At 41.5% G+C, this 26122-nt stretch overlaps 2 protein-coding genes across 5 annotated transcripts in view; one reads left to right on the plus strand and one right to left on the minus strand.

Moving 5' to 3' along the window:
- The window catches only part of aven (apoptosis, caspase activation inhibitor), a 44642-nt gene extending 42793 nt beyond the window's left edge, over positions 1 to 1849 (plus strand). The window contains exons 5-6 of the mRNA XM_085771026.1: positions 216 to 492; positions 1536 to 1849. Of these exons, the coding sequence (XP_085627152.1) occupies positions 216 to 492; positions 1536 to 1696 (438 nt within the window). The 3' untranslated portion in view covers positions 1697 to 1849. The remainder of the gene's footprint in view (positions 1 to 215; positions 493 to 1535) is intronic.
- Positions 1850 to 2702: 853 nt separating this feature from the next.
- ryr3 (ryanodine receptor 3) overlaps positions 2703 to 26122 on the minus strand; it is a 126170-nt gene continuing 102750 nt past the window's right edge. For 2 of the 4 annotated variants that reach the window (XM_085771590.1, XM_085771588.1), the window contains 31 exons: positions 25721 to 25833; positions 24363 to 24459; positions 22160 to 22272; positions 21996 to 22047; positions 21842 to 21904; positions 21647 to 21746; positions 21073 to 21152; positions 20894 to 20970; positions 20724 to 20797; positions 19670 to 19684; positions 18762 to 18842; positions 18430 to 18518; positions 18188 to 18316; positions 17978 to 18082; positions 17072 to 17153; positions 15696 to 16984; positions 14767 to 14819; positions 14514 to 14676; positions 14293 to 14379; positions 13496 to 13693; positions 13229 to 13359; positions 11963 to 12005; positions 11312 to 11439; positions 10993 to 11053; positions 9719 to 9865; positions 8235 to 8369; positions 7634 to 7790; positions 7409 to 7473; positions 5384 to 5484; positions 5235 to 5286; positions 2703 to 3799 (listed from right to left, as the gene is read on the minus strand). In XM_085771590.1, the coding sequence (XP_085627716.1) occupies positions 3704 to 3799; positions 5235 to 5286; positions 5384 to 5484; positions 7409 to 7473; positions 7634 to 7790; positions 8235 to 8369; positions 9719 to 9865; positions 10993 to 11053; positions 11312 to 11439; positions 11963 to 12005; positions 13229 to 13359; positions 13496 to 13693; positions 14293 to 14379; positions 14514 to 14676; positions 14767 to 14819; positions 15696 to 16984; positions 17072 to 17153; positions 17978 to 18082; positions 18188 to 18316; positions 18430 to 18518; positions 18762 to 18842; positions 19670 to 19684; positions 20724 to 20797; positions 20894 to 20970; positions 21073 to 21152; positions 21647 to 21746; positions 21842 to 21904; positions 21996 to 22047; positions 22160 to 22272; positions 24363 to 24459; positions 25721 to 25833 (4176 nt within the window). In that variant the 3' untranslated portion in view covers positions 2703 to 3703. The remainder of the gene's footprint in view (positions 3800 to 5234; positions 5287 to 5383; positions 5485 to 7408; positions 7474 to 7633; positions 7791 to 8234; positions 8370 to 9718; positions 9866 to 10992; positions 11054 to 11311; positions 11440 to 11962; positions 12006 to 13228; positions 13360 to 13495; positions 13694 to 14292; positions 14380 to 14513; positions 14677 to 14766; positions 14820 to 15695; positions 16985 to 17071; positions 17154 to 17977; positions 18083 to 18187; positions 18317 to 18429; positions 18519 to 18761; positions 18843 to 19669; positions 19685 to 20723; positions 20798 to 20893; positions 20971 to 21072; positions 21153 to 21646; positions 21747 to 21841; positions 21905 to 21995; positions 22048 to 22159; positions 22273 to 24362; positions 24460 to 25720; positions 25834 to 26122) is intronic. The other 2 variants (XM_085771591.1, XM_085771589.1) reach the window with 1 other exon arrangement.

Raw genomic sequence — 26122 nt, forward strand, 5'->3', positions numbered from 1 at the left:
AATCCGGCTTGTTTACGATTTTATGTTTTGTTCATGAACTTGCACTGTCCCACTTCAAATAAAATTGAATTGAATTGAATTGAATTGAAGAGGCGAAATGTCTTCCCAGACAAATACAAGTCCAGTTGCCTACGATTCAATTTGGCCAGAAAAGAACAATGACCTGGATGAATGAGATAATCCAAACACTAATCCAGATGTTTCCCCTCCCTCAGGTCCTGGCTCCAGTGGAGCTGCCCACAGTGACTCCTCCTGCACCTAAACAGCCAATATCCAAAACCTCCACATTCACTCCTCCGACCACGACGACTCTGAAGAGTCTCGGCATCAACCAGAAGGTCCCCGTGGCAACCAACCCGGTGCCACCGTCCACGTCCAACGCTGCCAAACCACCGGAGGACGACGGCGATGAAGAGCTGGACCAGCTGCTCGGTTTACAGAAGTCAGACTCGGGTGTTGAAGGGAACAAGAGTGTCGCTGTCACAGAGGAAGGTGAGTTCACTCCAACAACTCCTCAAAGACCTTCCTTCTTTTTTTTATTTTCCAAGATCATTTACGGAAATATAACCCTTTAATTTACCGGCCGCTTATTACGTGATAATATCAAGAAATAACAATGAATTGTGTCATAATGTCTGGAAATAGCCTAGAAATAATGGTTAATTGCAAAGACTTGGTGGAGAAAAGCAGAAGAGCATGAAAAATCTTTTGCCTTTATGAAAAACATAACATTAATATGAAATTGACTGCCATTTCTAGGCTATTTCTTGACATTACTACGCAATTAGCGGCCTGTAAGTTAAAGGGTTACCACGTGCACTTTTTTTTTCTTGCCAGAGTTAAAGGGATACTTCACCCAAAATCAATAATTCACCAATTATCTACTCACCGTCATGCCAGGGAAGGGTTTGGAGATTTCACCTTTGAATCGTCCAAAACACACACTATGAAACAAGCAGATACCTCCATACTGCTCGTCCGTACTGACCCAAGTGTCCTGAAGCCGCGACATGAAAAAGTTGTTGAGAAAACATTAATTTGATCTCTGTTTTTAGCCTTGTTGTAGTAGCAGCTCCCAGTGGCTCTGTTGATGTTTGTGCGCATGCGCGAGATGTTCTTCCATGTTTACATTATACATCAATTATCTATTTTGGGTGAAGCATCCCTTTTAAGATGAGACAGAAAAAAGTGAAGCTGCAGCTGCTTAGAGCTGAGATTTATGAAATGTTCTGGCTAATTGTAGTTTAACACCTCTCCTGTGTAAATTAACAGAGGGCAGGACAAAGTGTGTTAATTAATGAGCTTCAGTGACGCAGGGAGGCAGATTTGTTCCTTTTGCTGTCTAGTTAGTGTTGAGTGTTCAGTCTTTATGCGAAGCTAAAGCTAAACAGCTGCTTCATATCTTGAGTTTTCCCCAAAACCTTTGCTTCAAATTCATCAGATGAATCAAGAATTGAATGAAAATGATCTCACATCATGAGAAGATGAGTTTTCACAGCTGAAGAGTCTGAATCTCTTGTTCTTTTAATCTGCAGCGTGTGAGGAAACGAAGGCGGCGGCGGCGGCACCAGAGGTGTTGGAAGAGAAGACGGAGGAGGTGAAAGACGACGACGTCACACCCCCGAAGGCCGACGCCGTCAAACAGGAGCTGACGGAGGACGACCTGGAGGACTGGCTGGACAGCATGATCTCCTGACCGCCGCTCACCCAGGACTTACACAAACTTACACTGAGATCAAACCTTCAGCCTTAAAGGGATAGTTCAACATTTTGGCAAATTGGCCCATTGCCATAATCCCTATAGTCATAGCAGTAGGTTCGTTACCTTTAATTGTCGGTGCAAGCTGTTTTTAGAACGGCGGAGCAGAGCCGCGAGCTGCTCAGAGCTACGCTACGGAGGCTAATGGGATTTCTTGGTTTCCCTCATCAAACTCATCAAATACACAATCCAACAACTCCAAAACGCTCTGGTGGACAAGTTGTGACCTGCATATGTGACCTGCATATTCACCACGCTATGAGATAACGAATTCATGCAAAACCGCTGATGCGCGTTGCGTTCAGGGACAGTTTTTCAGCAAGCAGTCTCTGCATTTACCTCGAAAACAACTCTGTCTGGTAACGTTCTGTTATTATCTTATAGCATGGTGAATGTGCAGGTCGCAACTTGTCCACCAGAGCGTTTTGGAGTTGTTGGATTGTGTATTTGATGAGTTTGATGAGGGAAACCAAGAAATCCCATGAGCCTCCGTAGCGTAGCTCTGAGCAGCTCGCGGCTCTGCTCCGCCGTTCTAAAAACAGCTTGCACCGACAATTAAAGGTAATAAACCTACTGCTAAAACTATAGGGATTATGGCATTATATCCCTTTAAATCCAGTTATTTATCTCAACTCACTGAAAGACTGAGCTTCACATCGGCCTCCACTTCCTGTTTCTGCAGCATCATGACAGAAAATACGTATGTTTGTGAGTGCGGTTATGAAAAAAGTCACCATGAAGCGGACAGACGAACAACACGTCGAGTTTATTGCGTCAATTAATTTATTCATTTCCTCCCCCGTCATTAAAAGAATTGCAGGTTTACCAAAGCTACTACATACATACAAATGGCCATACAACAACAGCAGTTCACCATCTTGTCGTCAATAAATCCCTGAACCAAGTTTTGTTTTTGTTTTTTTGTTCGTTTTTTTTTTCCGGGTTTCCTCTCGTTGTGGGGTTCTTCTTCTACTGTGGAGAGAAGTGCAGGCGGCAGGACACCACAGCTTAGGAACAAAACCAAACTAAGCAACATTTACACGAGAGTCATCTATTATTTTATACAACAAATGTTTTCTCTGTTTTTAATTAAACTCTTTCTTTTTTTTTTTGGTTTGTTTTTACTTTAAAAGCCACAAAACTAACTCAAGCTAAATCTGCTTGTAACTAACCCAGAACTAGCACACTGCTTGTGTCAGGAGGGACAAAAATGATTAGTTGTTTTTTATTCTTTTCGTGGTTGCATAGTTTCGCTTTTTAAGGCACATCGGCTCTTGATAAACACGTAAAAGTGAGTCGGAGTCGTCGTCGTTGTCTGGTCCTGGAAGAACCATGTTCGTTTCATCAGACGGATTCGAACCAGCGTTGAAAAGGCAGATCAAGGTCTCTCACTCGTTTTCATTTTGACGTCAACTGGATAAAACAATTAGCAGCTCACATCCGCTCTGTTGGTTCGACAAGTGACACTAACATCCTGGCGTTAAAACTAGAAAATGTGCATATTCGGACATTCAGTCGTCATGCTGTAACCCTCCGCGTGTATCAAATGTCTACACACAACAAATTGTGCAACAGGTTGGGGTTAAGCAAGTGAAAAGGCAATGTGAATCAGAATCAAAAGAAGACTTTTGCATAAAAGAGGCGTCGTGGCAAGTGACGGTTTTCGGTAACGAGGAAGAGGACTTGGATGCACAAACGTCCACTTATCGGTTGTAAATCTGAAAATTATTTTCTTGAATTTATCTTTTTTTTTCCACATGTATTTATGAATGATTTTCTTTTTCTTCATGTTGTTGCGACACCATGGCAGCAGAGAAAGTCCAGCGAGAGTTCAGGTTGTGTTAACAGGGTGAAGTCAAGTTCATTGTCTCTTTCAGATAGAGAGAAGGAAAGTAGAGAGGGGGCGTTCAGGACGCCGCTGCTGCCCCTCCCCCCCCCTCGTCTCTAACCCAACTGGTCCTCGTATTGCTTACGGAAGCAGTCTCCAGTAGGGAAGAAGTCCCAGCATCTCTCCTGGTACATCTTCCACACATAGGACTCCTGGAGGAGGAGAGGAAACAAGAGTTAGAGTTACATCTGGTTTGGTTTTGCAGTGTAGGGAAATGACAACTGTCTGCATGGCTGCTGATTTATTCACTTGAGATTTTTTAATTTTTTAAATGGGACACACATTAATCCGGGTTCCCACTCTTTTCTTGACATTATTTTCCAGGACATTTCCAGAACACTGACAAGTAATATTATAGGTGCTCCAGTCTGACAGACTTGTTAATTGCCATACACTTACTGTGCCTTCACACCAAAAGCTTCCAAAGCGTCAAAAACGCTCGAGGGTGCGCTTCAGACAAGACAGCTTCCAAAACGGCAAATATTTTCAGCTGCTTTGGTCGCTCGTCACGTGACTGACATCAAAGTTCGATCGCGCTGATCATTGGAGAGCCAAAATACAAAAAAAAAAGAGAAGGAAAAAAAAGGCAGGCGAAGGACATCTCTATTCTGACAGGTTGCCGCCGAACCGCGTCATAGCTAATTACCCTAAAGTTAACCAAGGCTCAACTTCTCGTCTGGTGACGCCAGTTGACGCTTTGGTCGCTCAGGTCGTCGGGCTCTCATTGACAATTAATTGACTTTTGGCGTTTTGACGCTTTGGAAGCTTTTGGTGTGAACGCACAGTAATACAGTGTTTTTCAACCGTGGGGTCACCTGGAATTCAAATGGGGCCTGAAATGTAGATACTAGAAAAAATATATTTTTGTAACTAATTATTATTCTTTATAAAAATTATGATTTAAAAATAGCACACACAATATTAAACAACTGTATTCTATACTTTCACATTCTTGTATATAAATCGACTTGATACCAATGTGGTCAACGTGGATGTGACGTCGTTCCCCGCTCTGAACTCTGACTTCCGAGTTTCACAGAACGCAGCCTCGATTTCAGCAGAAGGAAAATGTATTTTGTGATTAGGATGTTATGTCCCAGAACAAATACGCTGCAGGATCCACTTTCATACTTTGTGAGATCCATAATATAATCCGAAAATCATTCATCATTGCCACAGAAGAATGAAGCTTTGTGAAAGTGGTTGAATTTGTGAAGGAACGGCAGGAAACGGTGCACGTTCTCTAGTTTTCTTTCAGCTGTGTTTGTGGCATGAGAACAGAGCGAGCACATCAAATAAAAAAACAACAACTTGGGTCTCAGGTGCAGCACAATAACAAGTTAATATAAAAAAACAAAAAAGTCAAAGGAAACCCACGCACTGCTTCTTCCTCCAGATGAGCTGCACTTACGCAACATTTCAAGTGGGTTGAAATGTTGCACAAGTAAAAAACCTGGAGCTGGAGCCAACGTTTGGTTGCTTCTTTGCTTTCTTGAGATCGATCAGACGTAATTTTGTCGTATTGAAGAGAACAAACTGCAGCTGAGAAGAAAAGTGGAGGCTCGGATAAAAGCTCCTGACACATACCTGACCCGTGTGCTCAGTCTCGTCCTTGTTAATCAGGTACATCAGGAAGAACCTGAACATGGGGAGGACGAGACAGCTGTGAAAAATGCTCACAACGATGAAAAGCTGGAAGACGTTTTTGTCGGGTTTTTGTGTGTTGCTGCACTCACAGGTAGTTGGCGAGGTTGTGCTCTTGTAAGGTGTGGGTTTCAAACCCGTGAGGCGTCCGGTCAAAGTAGTCGTTGCCGATGCCGCAGATGAAGCATTTGGTCTGAAAGAGGAGGAGGAAGAGGGGATGTCAACGTGTAGATACGTCTGCTGCAAATCAATTTCTTTTGGGACATAATAATAAAACTGAACTGAAGGAGGCCGTCGTCTAACACAACACCTGACCTTTTACACCTGTAGGTTCTTTAATCATGAGAAAGGCTTCATCCACACTGCTACGTTTAAAAATAAAAAAAATCTCCATCCACATGACAGTTTTATCTTGATCTCAGAAACAATCTGCGTCCCGACTGTCACACATGACAGGGTTGCTACACATTTGAAATGTTGAAATGAAATTACATACTTTTTCCAGACCCTAATTTCCACACTTCTCGGTAAAAATATTAAAATAATTTGTGACATTTGTGTAATTATGTGTATCATGTAAATAAATAATGCAATTAATCATTTCTTTTTATCGTTCCGAATTTGTGTGCCATTATGTCACCAAATAATTTCCAGGAGATTGTAGCTAATAGCGCGCATACAAAATAATTAATCCAAATAACTTCACTTAAGACCAAACCCAGATAAGTATTAAGATAAATACAGTATATTTCCATACAATAGTTTCCATTTTCCATACTTTACTTAATACATAGACCTGGAAATGTATAAAATCAAATTCCATACTTTATATGGAATACTGAATATTGATCTGACTTTTCACTAAAAGGTCATAAATTTAGCTCTTGAAAACTTGAATCATGTGAACAAGAAGTGAAAACACAAAGAAAATGATGCACTTGGAATGAAAATGTAATAATAATAATAAAAAAAATGTAGTTGTGTGAACTTTGCAGAACAAAAAGAAAATGATTTTCCATGACCATGAAGTCCAAATTCAATCACTGGACAATGTGAACTCGACACTGACCTGTAATAAACTCTGATGACTGATATTAAGTTGTGATCCACTTTACTCTCCACTGTTTATACAATCAGAAGTAGTTTCAAGTTTTATTAGTTGGGACCAAAACTCCAGCCCCAATTCACAAACAATGACAATGTTGTTGTTGTGGAGGAAAAAGTGTCTTTACACAGGCAAAATATAAAGTTTGTTCAGGTTTTAAACAGGGAAGTCAAACACATAGTGAGTCATAAGGAACCATCTTCAGTGCAACAAGCAACAGATGGTCTGATCTGAGCATCATGGAGTGAGGTCACAGCAAATATTGATCTGCTTTAGTTTCCTCTGTTCATGAAGTGAACTGATGAAAAAATAAAAATGAATGCATCTCTACTTATAAATGCCTGAAGCTGCTGCATAGTTTCATATTTTTTTGACTGTCATTCAGGAAGTTAAGCCGAATCTCAGAGCAGTTATTACGTTTAAAGGGATAGTTAAGCATTTTGGCAAATTGGCCCACTGCCATAATCCCTATAGTTTTAGCAGTAGGTTCGTTACCTTTAATTGTCGGTGTGAGAGATGAGATAATAACAGAACGTTACGAGACAGAGTTGTTTTAGAGGTAAATTCATGCAAAACCGCTGATGCGTTATCCTGTCACGGGCAGTTTTTCAGCAAGCAGTCTCTGCATTTACCTCAAAAACAACTCAACCCCATAACGTTCTGTTATTATCTCATAGCGTGGTGAATGTGCAGGTCACAACTTGTCCACCAGAGCGTTTTGGAGTTGTTGGATTGTGTTTTTGATGAGTTTGATGAGGGAAACCAAGAAATCCCATTAGCCTCCGTAGCGTAGCTCTGAGCAGCTCGCGGCTCTGCTCCGCCGTTCTAAAAATAGCTTGCACCGACAATTAAAGGTAACAAACCTACTGCTGTGACTATAGGGATTATGGCAATGGGCCAATTTGCCAAAATGTTGATCTATCCCTTTAAGTTTAAACTGCACCAAACAGCTGCGTGAGGACGGTTATCTTCCTCCACATCTGTACGACTTTATAAAACGACTCGGTCTTACCTCCATGTCCTCCTTCACCTGCTCCTGCTGGTCTCTCAGATCACCAAAGGCATCAATGATCAAACCTGAGGGAGGGTCACACAACAGACCGTCAGGGAGGGGAGCACTTAAACGCACCATATAAACATAATACATACAGTACAGCCATGATCCTTTTTTTTCTCTTTTCGTTTAATCTCCACCAGCAGAGATAAATGACATTAAAAACGGGTAAAGGACAGGCACCCTGGATGATGGCCAGCAGGATGACGATGACGAAGAAGAAGAAGGTGATGTCGAACAGGATGCGGTAGAGCTCGTAGGGGTCTCCGGCCGGGTCCTCCAGCTCGTCTCCAATACCTCCTCCAGCTCTCACACCCACATACATGTGGAACAAATAGCACTGCGGACAGAAAAGAAAAAAGAGTGTCAAGTAACTTTATTAACACCTGTGGGTAGATTTGTCTTGCAGCAGGAGGGTAACCCCGATTCAAAAGGACAAAACACAAAACAAAACACTCAAAACGCTCCATAAAAATACCAGAGTACTGTAACATAACTGTAAAACATGTTAGAGCATGACACAGGCAGCAGTGAACAAGTTAAAAACAAATAGATAAACGGTTAAAATACATAAATAATGAGCTAAACCTAATAAAAGGAGTAAAAAAGTGCACTATAACTTATTTAAAAGACAAACGTCAGCACAACAGAGAGGTCTCATGTCTCCTCTGCTGCCTACGATGAGCCATCTGTTGTTAGAGAAGGTGGTGGTTTCTTCTACTCGGCTATTTTCACTTTGTCTCTTATTATTCGGAGGTGGCGGCCGGTCGGTCGGTCGTCGTACCGTCATCATATCATCGCACTTCATGTCGGGCTCGTCTTCGTCCTCGCTCTTATTGTAGAACTTCCTGAAGAAGTTGAAGGCCACCACAGTGTAGAGATAGACGACCACAGCCAGCAGACCCACCGTCAGCACCAGCTGAAAGGAGAAGAGTCATTAAAACCGGCAACATTTAACTTGACCTTTCTTTTGTTTTGTATTATTAATGCCAGCGACAATTTGAGCAGAGCAGAAAAGAAAGAAGCCTCTTTGGATGTATAAATGACTTCGCTTCCACTTGTTCAAATGTAAATTTCAAGGGTCTTTTTTTTTTTTTGCAGAGCTGGATAAACATGTCGGTGTCTTCACAAAAGAGCTGTGATGTTTTCAAGGCCTCCCCGGCTGAAAAGAGGATTTCAGGGCAGCTTTTAATCAGCATTCAAAGAGAGTGTGGAGACCTTCAGCGAATCAAACTCATCAAGTCATCAAAGAACTACTTCACGACCCATCGTGCTGAACCCAATTGATATTTCATATTTGGATATCATTACAATAGCATTCAACGTTTGTTTTTACAGTTTTATTTGTTTCTTTCAGCAAAACATTTCAAGAATTTACACAACTACTGTATATCCATATCCATATATATTGTTTTTACAACTGTTTATCCACTACTTACAACTTGAACATGATTTAGGTGTCACTCTCGTCTACGTGAACTGTTTGACCTGTTCATCACAGGGTTAGGGTGATATTAATTAACCTAAATATTCAACAAATGTATTATTTTGAGCATCTTTTTCAGTCATTTATGCAAAATCTTTTGTTTCTAATCCAAAATAGCACCACACACTTTGTTTCAGGTGTTACTGTTGACTCACCATCTGAATGGATTTTACAATCAAACTATAATTTGTCTTTTGACTGCAACAAGCACTCGTTAGTGGTTTATATTCGTCTTTTTCCTTCACTGACTGAGACTAGATACAAGTTACTTCAACTGTGCTTCACTTTTAACATGAGATACATTTCTCACAACACAACACAAACCAGTGAATGACTTTTTCTCAACACCCTCATGAATACAAGAGAAAACCCAATTGCCTTTTTATTGGTATTTAATTCCTTTAATTCATTTCTCATGACTGTTTACGTCTACATATCCTGTGACCTGGACGACCGAGCCTTTAGAGATATCTACTGTTTCCATTACAAAGCTCCATCTTTTTTTTTTTTCCAGAGGATAATTTCTTGATTTGATTATGTTGGTGTTCAGCCTGAGTCATCGTGCTGGTAGTTTATCTAACACAGAGCCGTGAAAAGAAGCGTCTGCCCTCAGAAATGTGGTGTGTATCTATAAAAACTTTTAAACTCTCAGTTAAAACTCTAAAAAAAACAGGCAAATGCAACTTTAAAGGGAAAATCTGCAGTAGAAAGCCTGGTGTGAAGCGACTGCTGTTGAGTCTCTTATGTGTTATCTGGCTCCCTCTGCTGGTTGAACGACTCACCTGCTTCCCGTTGTGAGTGACAGAAGACAGGATGGTGCGAAGAGTCTTGAAGCCCACAGCGATGTCCAGCAGATGAGCGGCGAAGAAGAAGTTGTTGAAGTGTCCGAAGGTGGACATGGTGGTGTACCAGATCAGATACAGGAAGGACTGCAGGGACACAGGACCACACATTAGTGTCGGATCGCTCTGCACAATTAAATATTTGCACTTCTCTTGCATAGTTTGCCATATTATTGTGACAAACGCAGATTTAGATCATTTAAATTGTGTCCATGTGTCATTTGTTTATCTTGAATTATTATATTAACTTAATGCTTTAACTCTTAACCAATCTCTTGATGACAACAAAATCATTATTTACCCTCGACAAAGTGTTTTTAGAAGACATTAACATTAACCTTTGCCTTGTGTTAGCTTTCTGCTACAATCTCTTTTGTTCGGGTCAGTTTTGACCTGTGTCTTACATCAGCTGTAAAATCAGGGTATATACAGGAATCTTGAAGTTAATTTTAATACCTTTTTAAGACTTTTTCAAGACCTTCTCAATATTTTTCAACACCTCACCGCCACTTCAAGCTGTAACCATTTACATCAGTGACACACACTTTTAACTTAACAGTTTTAGTTTGTGATAAAGACTATTATGATACAACATAATTCAAAATAGGCTAGGATAATAAATCAAAGGCAAAGTTTATCAAAAAACAAAACAAAATCTTCTTTTCTTTTTATGTACCAGTTCATCTTTGGTTTTTAATAAAATGAATAAATTCACACACTTTTACAATGTTTTTAGGACTCAAACTCTTGGACAGCTAATTCAGAAAAAATACCATGAAAATGTAAGTCTTTATAAAGTTGTGAAAAGACTTTTTAATACTTTTTAAGGGTCTTAATTTTCCCAAAATTGATTTATCACCTTTCAATACTTTTCAAGACCCCGCGGATACCCTGAAAATACACTAAAAACGTTTTCTTTTTTTTCTCAATCCGATTTGTTTTTCTTCTCTTGGTTACCTTGTTAGGCTTCCTTATCCACGAAAAGGTTGGTTTTGCGCACATGATTTCAGTTTTAACTCTCATTATTGTTCAAATCGTTATAACTGGGTTGAAACCATCACTTTTTTTTTTTAAATTTTGTTTAAATATAGATTCCTGACAAAGTCAAAAAGCCTTGATGCAATTAACAAATTTATGTGGTACTTTTATGCATTAAAAACCTAAAAACGGGTCAGTGGTGACCCTAACACAAGAGGAAGGTTAAATTAACTTACTTGGTCGGTCAAAACCACTCCCAGCTTCCAGATGTGGTACTTTGTATCAATGGAGCTCAGCCTGTTGATAAAAAAAAAAAAAAAAAAAGGTGTGAGATATAGTTGATGTTTTGAGAAATATAAGAAGATCAATCTGACACTCCAGTCATTCTATTTATTTATTTTCCATGTTCAGAGTCAGGTAATGCTCAGACTCAGTTCACACATTTCAGTGGTTGTAAATAAATAGTGGCTGTTAATCTGCAAATAGATAAACACGTCCTCCTGCACCTAATGCGACATAAACACATTTAGTTTCACTATGTGTGTGTGTTCTCACCAGGAGACCAGGGACGCTTCTCTCTCCACCGTCTCCACTGTGGGGTCAAAGTCGAGAGCGCTCTTATCCAGGCCCAAGAGCTCAGCGATGCGTTCAGCTCCGTACAGGTCTCCATATTTGTTGATCACCTACAAACACACACACACACACACACACACACATACACAGAAGAGCAAAGATGTTGAATGAGTGAAAAAGAGTGTGTCTTTTAACTTATATTTCAGACTTTCAACTGGAATTTAAGACCGACTTGAATTTCTCTATTATCTCAGAGAATATAGAAAAAAACCCCACTATAATTACATGTACTACAATAACAGTCCTTTAATATGGCTTTGTGAAACAAAATCATAAATAAATAAACAAAATACCGTTGTATGCCTGTTTTATTTGTACTGTGTTTATTAAAAAGAAAAAGAAAAAGAAAAGAAAAAATACAAAAAAATATATATGGCTTTGTGAAACAAAATTTTACCTAAAAAATGTTCAACAACCCCTCCTATGACTGACTGAGCATATAAAGTTACTATATATTTAAATCTGACTTGTATTTTTGTTTCTAGGAGATCAGGTATATCAGCTGTCATGAGCTTTAATAACATTTGCGATTCAGTTACAGTCTCTTACAAAAATGTGGTCTCAGATTCTCACCTTGCGCTTAATAAACTTGTCCCAGTAGTTGTTGGGGAAAGACCTGCAATGTAGAAATAGAGGAAATAGTTAATTCTTCTGCTCACTGAGAAAGTTTGCATGTAATGTGTTCTCTATTTTATATATTGTGTTGCTGCAACTAAAACTTTATCTAATAGTTATTTTCATTACTGACAGATCTGTCTGTCTTCTTTTTTTAATAAATATGCTGTGGCATCTGTGAGAGTGTTCGACTGAAGACAGACGGTACCCTGATTTGAACCCTGTGTTTGGTGAAGATATTCTCTGTGGGTATGAGATGTGAGGTCATGAAAGTCGACTGAACATTGTGTAGGCTCTACTTTATGCCGCACCAGCGAAAAGCTGTCTGCAGATATCAGGCTCATGGCTCGGCAGCACAGAGCACATAAATGAATGAGTGAGTGAGCAGACTTTAAAGGGACAGTATGGGACTTTATTGGCTTTTTATTGACAAAAATCAAATATCGCTTTCATAAATACGTATTTCACTGAAGTGGAATCGCGCCCGCATACAAACGAGCGCTTTCTCGTACCTTAGAATGAGATGTTACAAGTCGTTACAAACATACAGGGGGGGGTTCACCGAACCTTCTCTGCCATGTTGAATCGCCATTTTTTACGTTCAGTGTCACCGTGGCTGTAAGTAACCACAAACTCGGGCCGCCGGAGCTTCTCGGCTCGGGGAGAAAGTTTTCCAGACAGCGCCTGTTAAAACTGTCACCACCGTGTAGCTAGTGTGAGGAAGGACGGAGGCACTGGTGTTGCCTTCAGGTGCAGTCAGACACCTGAATGACGCCGTGAGTGACGCCGTCGGCAAACCGACTGGATGTTATTTTACTCGACGAGAGAAAGCCGGTAAAACGTGGGTCAGGTAAACAATACGACATCGCCATGACAACATATTGTCACGCCTGTATTGTTTTGCCTCGTGCTGGCGGACCGTTTGTTTACATAGAGGCTTGTTTATCCTGATACATGCAGCGTGTGTTGTTTTTCTGACTTCTGCCCGAGTTTACGTAAACGCAACAGCAAGAATACGTGCCGACATGCAACCGCACCGCTAGATGGGGGTAAATGTCACATATTGTCCCTTTAAGTTTTCTGTTCAGTCTGTGAACTAAGTATTTTACCAGAGGAGGTGTTAGCAACAACAATCTGTGTTGGAGGTGAGGAGGGAAAATACAGATATTTCAAGAAAGGTTGTGAAATATTCCAGTGTTGGTGTTAACGCTGCGAATGACTCACGGGGTGTTGATGACGAGTCGATCCCACTGGCCCTTGATGTCATCATCAGACGGCTGCTCAGTAATGTAAAGACCATCGAACTCAAGCTTCCTGGCGATCTCCTTCTCCCGCTTGAACACCACCAGAGGAACCTGAGAACAAAATGTGAAGCTGTGTCACAAAAACTGCAGTTTTAACATACACACCGGTATCGTCTGCAAAGAAACAGATTTTTTGGTGTGATGTGACGCCCGTTTGAGCGGCTCAGAGCATCGCGGTCGCACTCGCCTTGAGGCAGTAATATCCGAACACGCAGAGGAGCGAGATGACCGTGTGGAATATGGCGAGGAAGCGCAGCGTTGGTAACATGTAGCCGGTGCTCTCCTGAAGCACGAACTCGTCCATGTCGAAGAGCGTGTCCTGGTCGTCCTCCTCTTCACCCCAACTGTTTTCATCGTCGGTTTCGTCATCGCTTTCACCAGTTACCTAAAGAAGAAAAACAAACCACACTGAAAAATCTACAATCTGAGGTGTTTTATTTTATGTAGTTGTGTAGCAGAACTGAAATCAGCACTTTTAAATCCAGGTTAAAAACATTTCTCTTTTCATGTGCTTATGGCTGAGCTCTTTTTAAGAACTTTAAACTTTATCTATTTTCTTTTCTTCTACTTTTTTATTCTTCTTTGCTCTTGCATTTAACTCCATGTTTAATGTTTACAATTTATTTTTATGTTTTACTTTAATTTTTGTTTTTATGCTGTTTTATGCTGTTCTTTTTAAATGTTTTGTCTTTATGTAAAGCACATTGAGTTGCCTTGGTGTGAAATGCGCTACTGTATATAAATAAAGATGCCTTGCCTTGCCTAGTCTAGATGAAGAGATTTTCTAATATATTTTCTCAGGTTCTAACTATGTACCTTTTGCTAAATTATAATACCTAATTCAACAACTTCAGTTTTGGCACCGCTCTGCTATGAACATAACATCTCAGTTTTGTTATTTTGTAAGGCCCTTTCACACCGTGGACGTGACGAATAAACAACATGAAATTGCCAAATATTCGGCTGTGAATATACTTTTGTTACCTTGTAGAAGAGCAGAATGAAATTGATGGCGAAGCACACGAACAGAGCCAGGAAACGCATGTTGTAGAAGTTACGAGCCAGGTAGTTCTGTGAGGAAAACAAACAAGAGACCGGTTGATGACTGCTTTATAATTGACAAAAACAATTATTAGATGGAAGAAGGAAAAATGATATTGAAGATTTAATCTCAGGTGAAGGAGCTGAGCAGTGTGTGGTCTCACCAGCATCTTGGTCATGTAGATGTCCAGAGCAGCAAAGATGGTGGACATGAAGGCGGGAGCCAGCTCTTTAGGCTGGCTCGATCTGGTCTTGGGTTTCTCCTCTGCCACCGGCTCCTTGGCCTCCTCCTCCTTCGGCTTGTCCTCCTTCTCTCTGGTCTCCGTGCTGTTTGAGTCATGACAGTTTTTTTTTTTACTTTGCATTTCTTTTTTGTTTAATGCTGTGATAATTAATTTGACTCACAGTTCTACTCACTCTGCTTTTTCTGGTTCGCTCTCGGGAGTTTCAACCGGCTTGGCAGCGGATTTCTGCACAACAGTGTCACACATATCAATGAGACTGAACGGGAAGTGATAATGGAAACAGATGCAGGTGTTGAATATTATGTAATATGACGGTTAAGAGCTACCTACACAAGAGATCCCAATATGTTAAAATAGGTGATAACACATCAACTTGCTTGGACTTAATCTGTGGGGTCCCACAGGGGTCAGTTCTGGGTCCAAAGCTGTTAATACTATATATAAATGATATATGCAAGGTGTCTAATATTCTGAAATTAATATTATTCGCGGATGATACTAATATCTTCTGTTCTGGGGGTGACTTGAGCCAACTTGTGGAAACAGTAAATCTGGAAATGGCCAAGCTTCATGTGTGGTTTAATATAAACAAATTATCACTAAATCTAGGGAAAACTAAATACATGCTATACGGGATGTATAGTACACTGGACTTTGCTCTCTGTCGATTGGACCATTCTGTGACTTTGTGACATGCCAGGCTACAAGATGAGACTGTTGTTCACTCATGACGGACAAATATGGACACATGTGCAAACACACACGTAATCTGTATGTACTGTCTAGAGCTAAACTTCACCTCTGTATACTACCTACTGCTGTAACATGTTATGTCAAAATGTCATAAGTAAAAGAATGTTATATCAAAATGTAAAAAAAAAAAGCAAAAAGAAAAGATTATGATAAAGATTTTTATTCTGTGGGTAATGGGGGCAGGACTAGATAAGCTTTTGCTTCTCCCGCTTTCCCTTTCGGCCATGTGTATTGTATTATTTGAACTAAGATGAAGTGTGATGATGATGATTTAAATTGACATGCCCGAAATAAACAAATTGATTGATTGATTGATTGATTGATTGATTGATAATATTGACTGCAAACCTTCTTTTGATCAGCTGTGGACATTTCTGCGCCCAGCTCGGCGACGTCGCCCAGGCCGGGCTCCACGTGTTTCCCTCCTCCTTCCTTCTTAGGCATCGTCAGCATCTCCATCATCATGTCCACCTCGGCCATTTCCCCCGTTGGCGCCATGGCGGTATCCAAGTTCCCCAATGTCTCTAAGGCCTCCACTTTTTCTCCTTCTATCACGTCTCCGTGGATGCCGAACTGGGTCGGGTCGGGCATGTTCCCGAGGATGTCCGTCACCTTGATGTTCTTGGCGCCCTCGACCAGGCCGCCGCCGAACATGGAGGTCCAGATGACGTGGAAGAAACCGAAGATGAGGCCGTAGATTCCCTTGAAGAAGCCGGTGAAGAGCATCCAGAAGAAGGAGAAGAACCCGGTGATGATCTCCCTGATGGTCAGTTTCTTGATTTTCTTGAACTGCTTGCGTACGTTTTTAAGGGAAAACATCTGGCGGACGTGCGCAGCCTTGTTCTTCACCGCGCAACATGCGGTGCTGAAGGCCGAGGCGGACTCCATGGCGGCGCCTTCCTCCGCAGCCAGCTCCTCCAGGATGCTGTGTCCGTCCTCCTCTTCCTCCTCCTCGGGCTGCTCGACCTCGTCCGGCTCGGAGATCTGCGAGGCCAGCTGCATCTCAAAGATGGTGTCCTCGCAGAAGTTCACAAACATCTCCATCTTCTCGCTCTCCGTGCCCTCGTTGACCACGTCAAAGATGAACTGACGCTTGGATTCCTTGACCTGAGGCTTCTCCCACTGTTCGCGGCTCGACTCGCTGATCTCAAAGTAAACCCTCTCGATGCGTTTGGCGCTGCCCATGATTTCAATGCGACCCAGGTACGGCTCGAAGTAGCTGAGCACGCTCTCCGCCAGATCCAAGAAGGTGGCGAGCCGATTGTCGTGCGGCATGTGTTCAGAAAGGTTGGTCAGCAGCACCGCCACGTTGAAGCCGATGTCTTTGGCCGGTTCGTGGAATCGCTCAACGAACTCCTTGTAATTAAACATGTTGTTCTCGTCTGCCTCGGCACACGAGAGCAGGAAGTCAATCTCAGACTGGCTGTACTGCTTCTGGCTCTCCATCGACTTCTGGAACTCCTTCTTTGAGATCATGCCTTTAAACTCGGGGTCGTACTCCTTGAAGTTGTCGGAGGTCGTCAGATCCTTCAGTTTGAGGAACATATCAAAGAACTTGAGGATCATCTCAACGTTGTTAGAAGACTCCACCAGCGTGTCGACCATCTGTTTTCCAATTGTTCCATTCACAACATTACCTGAGGAGGAGTAAAACACACAAACACAATGTCTTACCCTGTCTCTCCTGTTGTCTTTGTCACTGATCTGCAGCTTCAGGTTCTTACCCTCTAGCAGAGACAGCAGCATCACCACCATGTCCTTCTGTAAATCCATCAACTCCTTCAACAGCTCAATCTGACTGGCGTCCTAAAGGGAGAGAGGAGAAATTTTTTTAAAGCCCCTGCAACGAACTTTCAAAAGCGAAAGCATATTGCCGAAACGAAGACTGCATTTCCCATGAGCTCTAGCGCGTATTGTCGTAAAGACGCTTATCTGGCTCACACGGCAGGGCTCCAGACTAACTTTTTGTAAGCAGTTTCAATTTCAATGTATTTAAAATACTTTACAACAGCCCCTTGCAGGACAGTGGAGCAGGTTGACGTTATAGCCCAGGACGGGAGCTCTGTGGTGGATGAGAGGAGAGACTCGGCAGGCTGCAAACCAGCCGCCTCGCTTTCACCTGCTGGGTGTTTGCAAGAAGAAGTTGTGCCCCGTTTGTGTAGCGACAGTGATATGTGCATTTTCAGTGAAAACAAAAAAAAATTCATCCTGACTGTGCCCCGGGGGTTATCAATTATCATCGTAAGTACATGTTTGTTACGTCCCCAGGAGGACGGGATTGTCTTGAGCCCAGCCGCGCGTGCCGGGTCTAGTCTCAGTGCCACAAATCGTTTCGTCCGTGGTCCGACAAGACCACTGCCTCCCCCGGTTTCACTAAATACAAATAACTTATCTTCACACAGATGGACTCATTTGCTGTTGCAGGTGACACAGAGACATCAGCAGAGACGAGAGACTTTTGCATATTCAGTTAAAAGTTCCTCGTAGGGGCTTTGAAGCTTTTGCATTGGGACACAACATTGTTTACATTCCAGTTTATTGTTAATACCTTATCTGTAAAGGTAGTATCATAGAAAGTCTTGTTTTAGCTTGGTAAGTTTCATTTGTAACCTGTAATTTCTTCATTTTACCTGAGATAGCTTCATCTGCATGTTGGCAAATACATGCAAGAAGCCCACTACTGCATCCCACAGTCTGCTGTGAGCCAGACTCTGCTGGTTTCCAATACAAGGGCCCTGAAAGAGGACGAGGAGACACAGATGCTGGTAAAGACAAGGAAACAAATAACAATACATTTGTTTAAAGCTGCTGCAGATCCAACACTGCTCGCTGCTTCATACCTGAATATACTCAGTCAGAGAGTTGAATATCTGCTTGGCTACAGATAAAGCTTGGGAGAAGTTGATTTTTCCTGTATCATCAATGACGTCTTTGCCAGAGTAGTACCAGTAGAAGTCACTGATAGATTCCTAAAGAGGAGGATAACATTAGTGAACTGACACAGTTACAATGAAGGTGAGAAGAGTAATAAAGATGGAGATGGTCTTACATTCCTGTGACTCTGAATGAGAGTTTTACACACCTGAAGACGGAGCAGATAGTCAACAGTGCTGATAATGATGTTGACTGTGGTTGTGTTTCCAGTTTGGGTTCTCAAGAAGTTCTGGAAATCTGACAGAAACGCGTGTTATTCTTATCCATCATTTCCCTCCTATTCTTTATCCGCTTATGGTCCAATGATTTATTGTGAAATATGAACAAAAGGAAGTGAAGTCGCTCACTCGTAGCCACGATGTCAAAAACAGGACTTTTAAATACAATGGTACAGACATGACTGATGTTCTAACCAGAGGTCTTCCTCAGGGTGTTGATGAAAACGCATGGATTTAAAATGCATAAGAGATGAAACCTCACCTCCGTTGTGGCCCTCACACAGAAGTTGCAAAAACCGGAACAAGTCTTTAGTAAACTCATCATTCTGTAGCACCTTGGAGCCTTGAGAGAAAACACACGTCGGTGAACACAGCAGAAACTTTTACTTTTCAGTGATTACAGTTTATTTGCTAAAGATGAGGAGGTCTTATAAATATGTGGAACTCCCCTCAAAAGCAATTAATGAGGCAAGCAGGACAGGTTTCATGTTCAAAACATTTTTGAGGTCCAGGGTCTTTAGATTGCAGGTTCAAAGCTGAATCCAAAGTGCTTTTTTGTAAAAATGCTCTAACATATAACAACAGTGAAACACTAGGACATTTCCATAAGCTGGAGGAAGCTTTATAACTTTCACATGCAGGCCAGGATTTGGCCTGTTGAAGGATATCATTTCAGAAAAAAAGCATGGGACAGATCTATACAAAATGAGTAAAAAAGTACATTTCTGTGAGCAGATAAAACCATGTGAAAGTTAGACATCTGTATGAAAACCAGCTTTGTGAAATAGGCCCCAAGTCCAAAGCAAGACAAAGCTTTGCTTAGGCTGTGGAAGAGTCCACAGACCTTCAGTCAAACCCGTGGGAGATGGCACTGATAGCCTCAGGACAACAGATTTCAGCATCAGTAATAGGTTTTTGCATTAGTAAATGTTAACATGGAGGGAATGGGAACAAATAGCACACAAAAAAGGACAGGCAATGGTTTCTGAAGATCAATTGTCTGTGTACACTCTAACAGTCGGCATGCACAGTGTGTCCCTACAGACATCTGGGCATGGGGGAGGAAGAGGCTTGGTACCAAATAAAGCAGGGAGTATGGACCACAGATGTGGAGGAGACATTCAAGGTGGAAGCATAGCCATATCAGGATGATCTAAATTTGCTATTTACCCCGCTCAGTGTGGACTGCCATCGATGAGTTTATAAAATGACAGGAAGGAGACAAACAATACACGAAGACATAAGCAAAAAGAGAGGACATTGAGTTACAATAAGAAGAGATATGAATATATTGGCTACGAGTGAAAAACAAAGTCATGCAGTTAAAAAAACAGTTTTAGACGGAAGGGGAGGGGGGAAGAAATCATAGGCCTGAGTTGTGTGTCGTATGTTGCGTCTGACGAGATGAGTATCAAATAAGACTTTGGTCATGGTGGAAAATTGATAACGGTAACAGAGACACGAGTAGTAACAGTGAATTGTTAAACACAGAACTTGGTGGAAATGTTTAGCAGAGGGCTGAATGATGAAAAAGACGGACATAGTTTGATGTGAAATGCGTAAGGTGAAAGTGTTTTGTGTTTTTGTAAGTTGGAGCGAGACGTGAGCTCTGGTATTAATGCTGGACCATGTCGTCTGTGACTGCATGCTTTATATTTACTCTCCTCTACCTCAATGCCCTCGATGTCACTGGCTAACAGAAGAGGAAGTTTATTGTTTGCTAAATCCCTGGAAATACAGTGGGGTCCAAAAGTCATCTCAGCTCTCAGACTTTTACACCCCACTGTACGTGCTTAGATAACAGTGTAAGAGAGGATATATCAGGCTCATTTCTGTTTTGTTGACTACAAAAGACAACATTAAAGACACCACACTGACGACTTCAGTGACTTCAAGACTGTAGCACAAGAAGCAAACTATTTGTATTAATCAAAATTTACATTCATAGCAATGCAATTTTGATTGTTTTATCTAACGAGGCCATACAGAAACTACTAATTAGGAACTAGCATTTAATTAATGGACTCTGGGGTTAAACAGTTGTCATGGTTCAGCATTAGCTTGATGAGGCGGGGGGGCGGGGCGGGAAGGGGCTTGACTTGTGAACAAGAGTAAAAGTCCGGTGCTTCAACACAAAGTTGTGTCAAAAAAGAGAAGTTTAAGAAGAGAAAAAACAGGGAGAATATCACGCAGTGCGCATCTAATAAGACTTGTTTTTACTTACTTGAACCTTCCTCTGTCACCATGCCAAGACCTTCTGCTTTGTTCTGCCTCTCAAATGCGTTCAAGTCCAGGATGCTGAAGGAAGGACATTCCAGAGTAAAATAAAAGCATCTGATGTCTGCGCAGGTTTCCTGTTTTTTTCTTTTTTGCAGCACAGTAAAATCACAGTACCTGCACGACTGCATCAGTCCTGACAGACTCTTGAAAAACCCTGCATCTCTTTTCTCTTTCAGGTAATCAAGCATTTTCTGTGATAAGGGACAAAAAAAAGGCATCAAAAACACTTCTGTCAAGAACACACGGTAAGCCATCTGGGGAATTTACTTAGTAGTTATTAAAAGAATAAACACCTGTTGAACTTGCACATTGCCTCCATTTAGGATGGAGATTCCCAGTTTGAGGGTGCAGGTCACCATGGGGCCTAGACGACCTGGTGGCAGCAGATTAAAGATTGAAATACTGCAACAATTAAGCACATTCTGCAAAATTAAATGTCAGTCATCACAATTTTTTTTTCATCATAATATTTTCTAAATATATTTTTAATTGAAGATTGAGCTATGCAGCTATGACTCCCTGTTGAAACAGATGATGAAACTGCTTTAAAGTGGCTGAATGGCAACAAGGCCATGAAGTAAAAATGTAAAAGGACTAATTATCATCATAGGTAGAAAACAATATATTTTAATTAACCGAAGCCAAAGTGAAACCTCTTCCATGGGTGGTTGGTGTCCAACATTAAACACAAAAGGCCACTAGTCAGCTTAAAGTACTTTTGAAAAGAGCAGGAAGGTCTCGATCATTCACTTCAAACTGCCCTGAAAATACTGAGCACAGCATGACTAACGAGGATAATGGGTGATAAGAGAGTAAATTGGCTGCGTAGCTGACTGGAGCACATTATCAGATAATGATTACCGGTACCTTTACTGGCGCTGATCATCTGCAGCACCATCTCAGCAGCCCCACGGGCATGCAGCCTCGCCTGCTGATACAGGATCTTCTGCTTTTCCATCTCCTTTTCCTGAAAACCAACAGGCAGACACACAAAATAACTGGAAAAAAAGCATATTTTTGATAAATAACTTCCTACTGGGGCCTGTGAATGAACCACAGTACCTCAAATGTCTTTTCTTTCCCTTCTTCCTCTTCCTCTTCTTCTTCATCATCTTCTGCACAGCTCTGAAGACACACAGATCCACATTCAAAACTCAAGTTGCTCGAGTTTTACCAGGTTTATTTTATTAATGAACGACCCTTCAAAGTCCATTACCTTTGCCATCATGTCTGCATATGCAATATACAAAGGATCTTCTTCGAAGTGACTGAAACAAGTGAAGTTACACAGCGTTACTGTTTGTGTACCGTAATAACATTTTTACTTCTGCAACAAAACCAACAGAAACACCTGCCAGACTCACTCTCATGCTCCCTCACCTTCTCTCCGTCAGAGCGTTGTGGCTGAAGTGGAGGATGAGTTGATGGAGAGGGTCGGGCTGGATCTCAGCCACCTCCTCTTCCTCCTCCTCCACAATCTTCATGGGGGTTTTCTGCAGGGAGCCCACAGGTGTGAACAGTTACCTCTGCCCAGTCTGCCCATGTGATCACGTTTCATCATCATCATCATCATCATTATCATCTTCAACACAACCTCAACATTTTCCTTTACCTTCACAAACTCACTGACTGGTTTGTGCCCATTCACACGTTGGTCAAAAAACACACGGAAATGAGTCAGTAACATTCAACTAGGGATGTCACGATTACTTGTTTTCACAATTAATCGCGGTATTAAACGCCACAATTAATTAATCATAAAGATTCTTAAATACCGTCACTTTCAGCTGATCAGGATTGGTGCAGCATGAGTTGTCTGTCTGAACTACACTGCAAAAACTCAAAATCTTTCCAAGAATATTTGTCTTATTTCTTGTCAAAATGTCTCATTTCTAGTCAAAACTAATCTCTTTCCACTTCAAATAAGACTCATCACCTAAAAATTACCTTGTTTTTAGACCATTTTCACTTGTTTCAAACTAATTTTCACTTGAAATAAGTAGAAAAATCTGCCAGTAAAAGGAAGTTTTTTGTGCTCGTTAGTAAGGAAGAAAAACTTGCTCCACTATCAGATTTTTCTACTAATTTCAAGTGGAAATTTGTTTGAAACAAGTGAAAATGATCTAAAAACAAGTTAATTTTTAGGTGATGAGTCTTATTTTAAGTTTAATGAGATTTGTTTTGACTAGAAATTACATTTTCACTAGAAATAAGAAAAAAACGATTATTTTGGAAACACAGAGGCAGATGTGCACAAAAGTTAAGGTAAATGTAAGAAATACTGGTCAATTTACCTAACGTAACATGGTAGAAATTTAAATGTTAGCGTCTCATTTGTGATAAAAAACAAACAATTAAAATAAACTTAAACATTTGGTATAGATGACAATTAATGATTTGAATATTTAAAACACTTCCCCTGGAGGATTAATAATTGGTTACATATGAATAGTAGATACTTAAAATATTTAGTGTAAACATTTGTAATGTAATTATATTTTGACTGTATTTTACACATTCATATGTTGTGAAATTATTTAATGCGTAATAATCGTGATAATCGTAATACCGTGATTATTTCTCTGACAATAATCGTACAAAGAAAATCTATAATCGTGACATCCCTACATTCAACTAGCACCGGCATGCAGATGAGGTTTTTCTTTTTTTTTGCCATGTCCTGATGATCCGTGGAGAGAGGACAAGTTGAGGAAAGTTAAAGAGTGGATGATGCACAGTGTTGGAACCGGTTCTCCGAGACATGCATGTTACAGCAAACAGATGCAAGCAGGAAGCCATTTGGTGATATGACTTGAACATGAAGAATGATCCTGACAGTGAAGGAGCCTCACACTGAGGGACTATCACGACTACAGTACAAACACATCTCCAAGAGTCTAAACTGAGAGATTAGCAGAACAAAACAATAAAAAAAACAACCTTCTTCCCATCGAGAACAGATAAATCTGAAAACTGTGACACTACAGTATCTACAGTACGGCTCTCCTTATTCGATGGCACAGTTAGTTTTGGGTGTCGATGACATTTGCTGCACATCTAATAAATACAGAGATCTAATATGAAATGTGGTCTTCACATGACTACGCGAGCATGCCACTGTAACGTCACGGCCACAAAACGCACTGTAACGTTACGTCACCTTCACACTTAACACTTACAGAGTACAGCGAAAAAAAGACAACTGATGGGTTGGGTCCAGATCTGACAGCCAAACAGCTAGTGACGGTCTCCTACTGTACGTTAAGTGAAAGGCCCTCCTCCTTACCACTGCTGTCAGAAAGGCAAAGCCTGCTTTTCTAGAGCTGCGAGCGCCGGTGCTGGCCCTGTGTCTCCTGAGTTGGTCATGCAGCCTTTGACCCCTGACGGATCTCTGTTTGAAGGGTTTCGCGCGCCTACAGCGGGGGCCCCTGGGCGCTTTGGGCGACGACGTCCCCGCTCGGGCGCGCTCCCAAGGCTCGACAGGCGCGGAGCTAAAGAAGCATTCGGCAGACAGGACCGGCAGAGGGGTGCCAACGCAGGGCACGCGGGGCGAGGGCGAGGGCGAGGCGAGCCCAGTACTTACTGCCAGATCCTGAACTAGCTTCTCCTCAAAGGAGTACTCCTCTGTCACTATCCAAAGTCTCTCATAGGCCGGGATGAAGAAGTTGATAGCGCGATGCCTGGGGAAGGGGGGGAGGTGAGGGGAGGTGGGGAGGGATGGAAGGGGGGAGTGGGGAGGGAGGTACAGTGGCATTAGGGCGGGCTCTGGTGAGTTTTTGGAGGAGACAGGAAGGATAGATGTAAGGGAGCAGGAGGAGGAGGAGGAGGAGGAGGAGGGGGTTACAGGAAGTGCAGTTCAGGCAGGGTGGTGATTGGTCAATGTGGGGACCCACTGGCTCTTCTGACTGGTCACATTTGGAAACTGCAGTTACTTCCATCATCGGGTTTGTAAAAATTCATTAGAGGAGCATGCACACTTTGGGTGGGTGGGTGGGTATACAGTTTTCAAACAGGTCAGTAGATCTGTGAAACAATTTGTATTTTTTTTCTTGTAAATTGTCAAACTGTCACATATTTTCCTCGACAAAGATGTCAGGTAAAAAACAAAAACAAATCTTTATATCATCATTAATAATAGCAGGAAACAAAATGACATGAAACAACTTTTTAAAAATATATATTTAACCAAACATGATGTTGTAAGTAAACCATCTAGCCAACTTTTAAAAGTCAAGATTGTATTAATCAGATTTCTCTCTGTCTTTCTTCTTCTCTCCTTTCTTCATTCCTTCTGTCAGGGTTCACTTGAAAATGAAAACAAGAGGCCTGCAGCTTGCAGTTTGTTTCCACTTTTTTTCCCCAAAATAAGTTTGTTTCCATCAATTCTTGGGGGCTCATTCTAGCTGACCAATCAGAATCAACAGTGCAGAAACAACTGGTTGCTAGGCAGAGATCGGTCCACAGCCTGGTGGATGGAGAGGGGGGAAGAGGGGGGGGGGGTTTGAACAGATGAAGCATTCGCCCCGTAGTTTCACTTTACCGTCAGCAGGGAGAACAGGCGGTCAAAGCTGGAGGCTTTGAACGCCCTTTCCAGCCAAACCTCCCGATAGCCATTCAGGAAGTAATTATTAATTTTGTATCTGAGGGAGGATGAGGTAGTGTTATGCAAAAAAACAAAAAAAAAAAAAAAAAACAACACAGAGGAGAGAATGTCATTAGGGAGGTGATGAGGGGTTTACATGGGCACACAATCAAGAAGAAAATGCCCCACGCCCCCGTCCCACGACTACTAGGTGACTGCTTGTTACGTACGGTTAGATTGAGACAAAGCAATGTCTTAACTGGGTTGTTTTAAAAAAAGATCATGTCAATATTTTTTAATTATTGACATTGTTTATCAGTTCTGTGAGTGATAACAGGTGCAAAAGAAAAAACACTCACCTGGGCAGATTGTAGAGTGGAGCCATGCGGAAACAAGCCACCACGGCACGTTTACGCTGTTTAGACAGCAGCTTCTGCCACACGCACTTCTTATTCCTCAGAGGCTGCTCCACCTTAGGACCGAGGAAACAACACAACGTTGGAAACAGCAGTGGTGCTACGCTAAAGATGTTTTATGAAATGTAAATACTAAATACACAGCTGCAACTAACAATTGCTAGTAGCCGTGAATCTCTGAGACACATTTTTATTTAATTGTTTAGATCAGAAAAAAAGTTATTTGTTGATTTGCTTCTTTTTGTTTTGTCTTCTTTTCTTGGACCTTGTCTAGCTGCTGTATTTATGTTGAGTTGTAATTTCTATTGCGCAATGACGTGTTGTGGCAAACCAAAGACCGAAATA

Source organism: Trachurus japonicus, chromosome 24 (genome assembly GCF_045865225.1).
Source record: "Trachurus japonicus isolate A0001 chromosome 24, Traja_1.0".
Classification (NCBI taxonomy): Eukaryota; Metazoa; Chordata; class Actinopteri; order Carangiformes; family Carangidae; genus Trachurus; species Trachurus japonicus.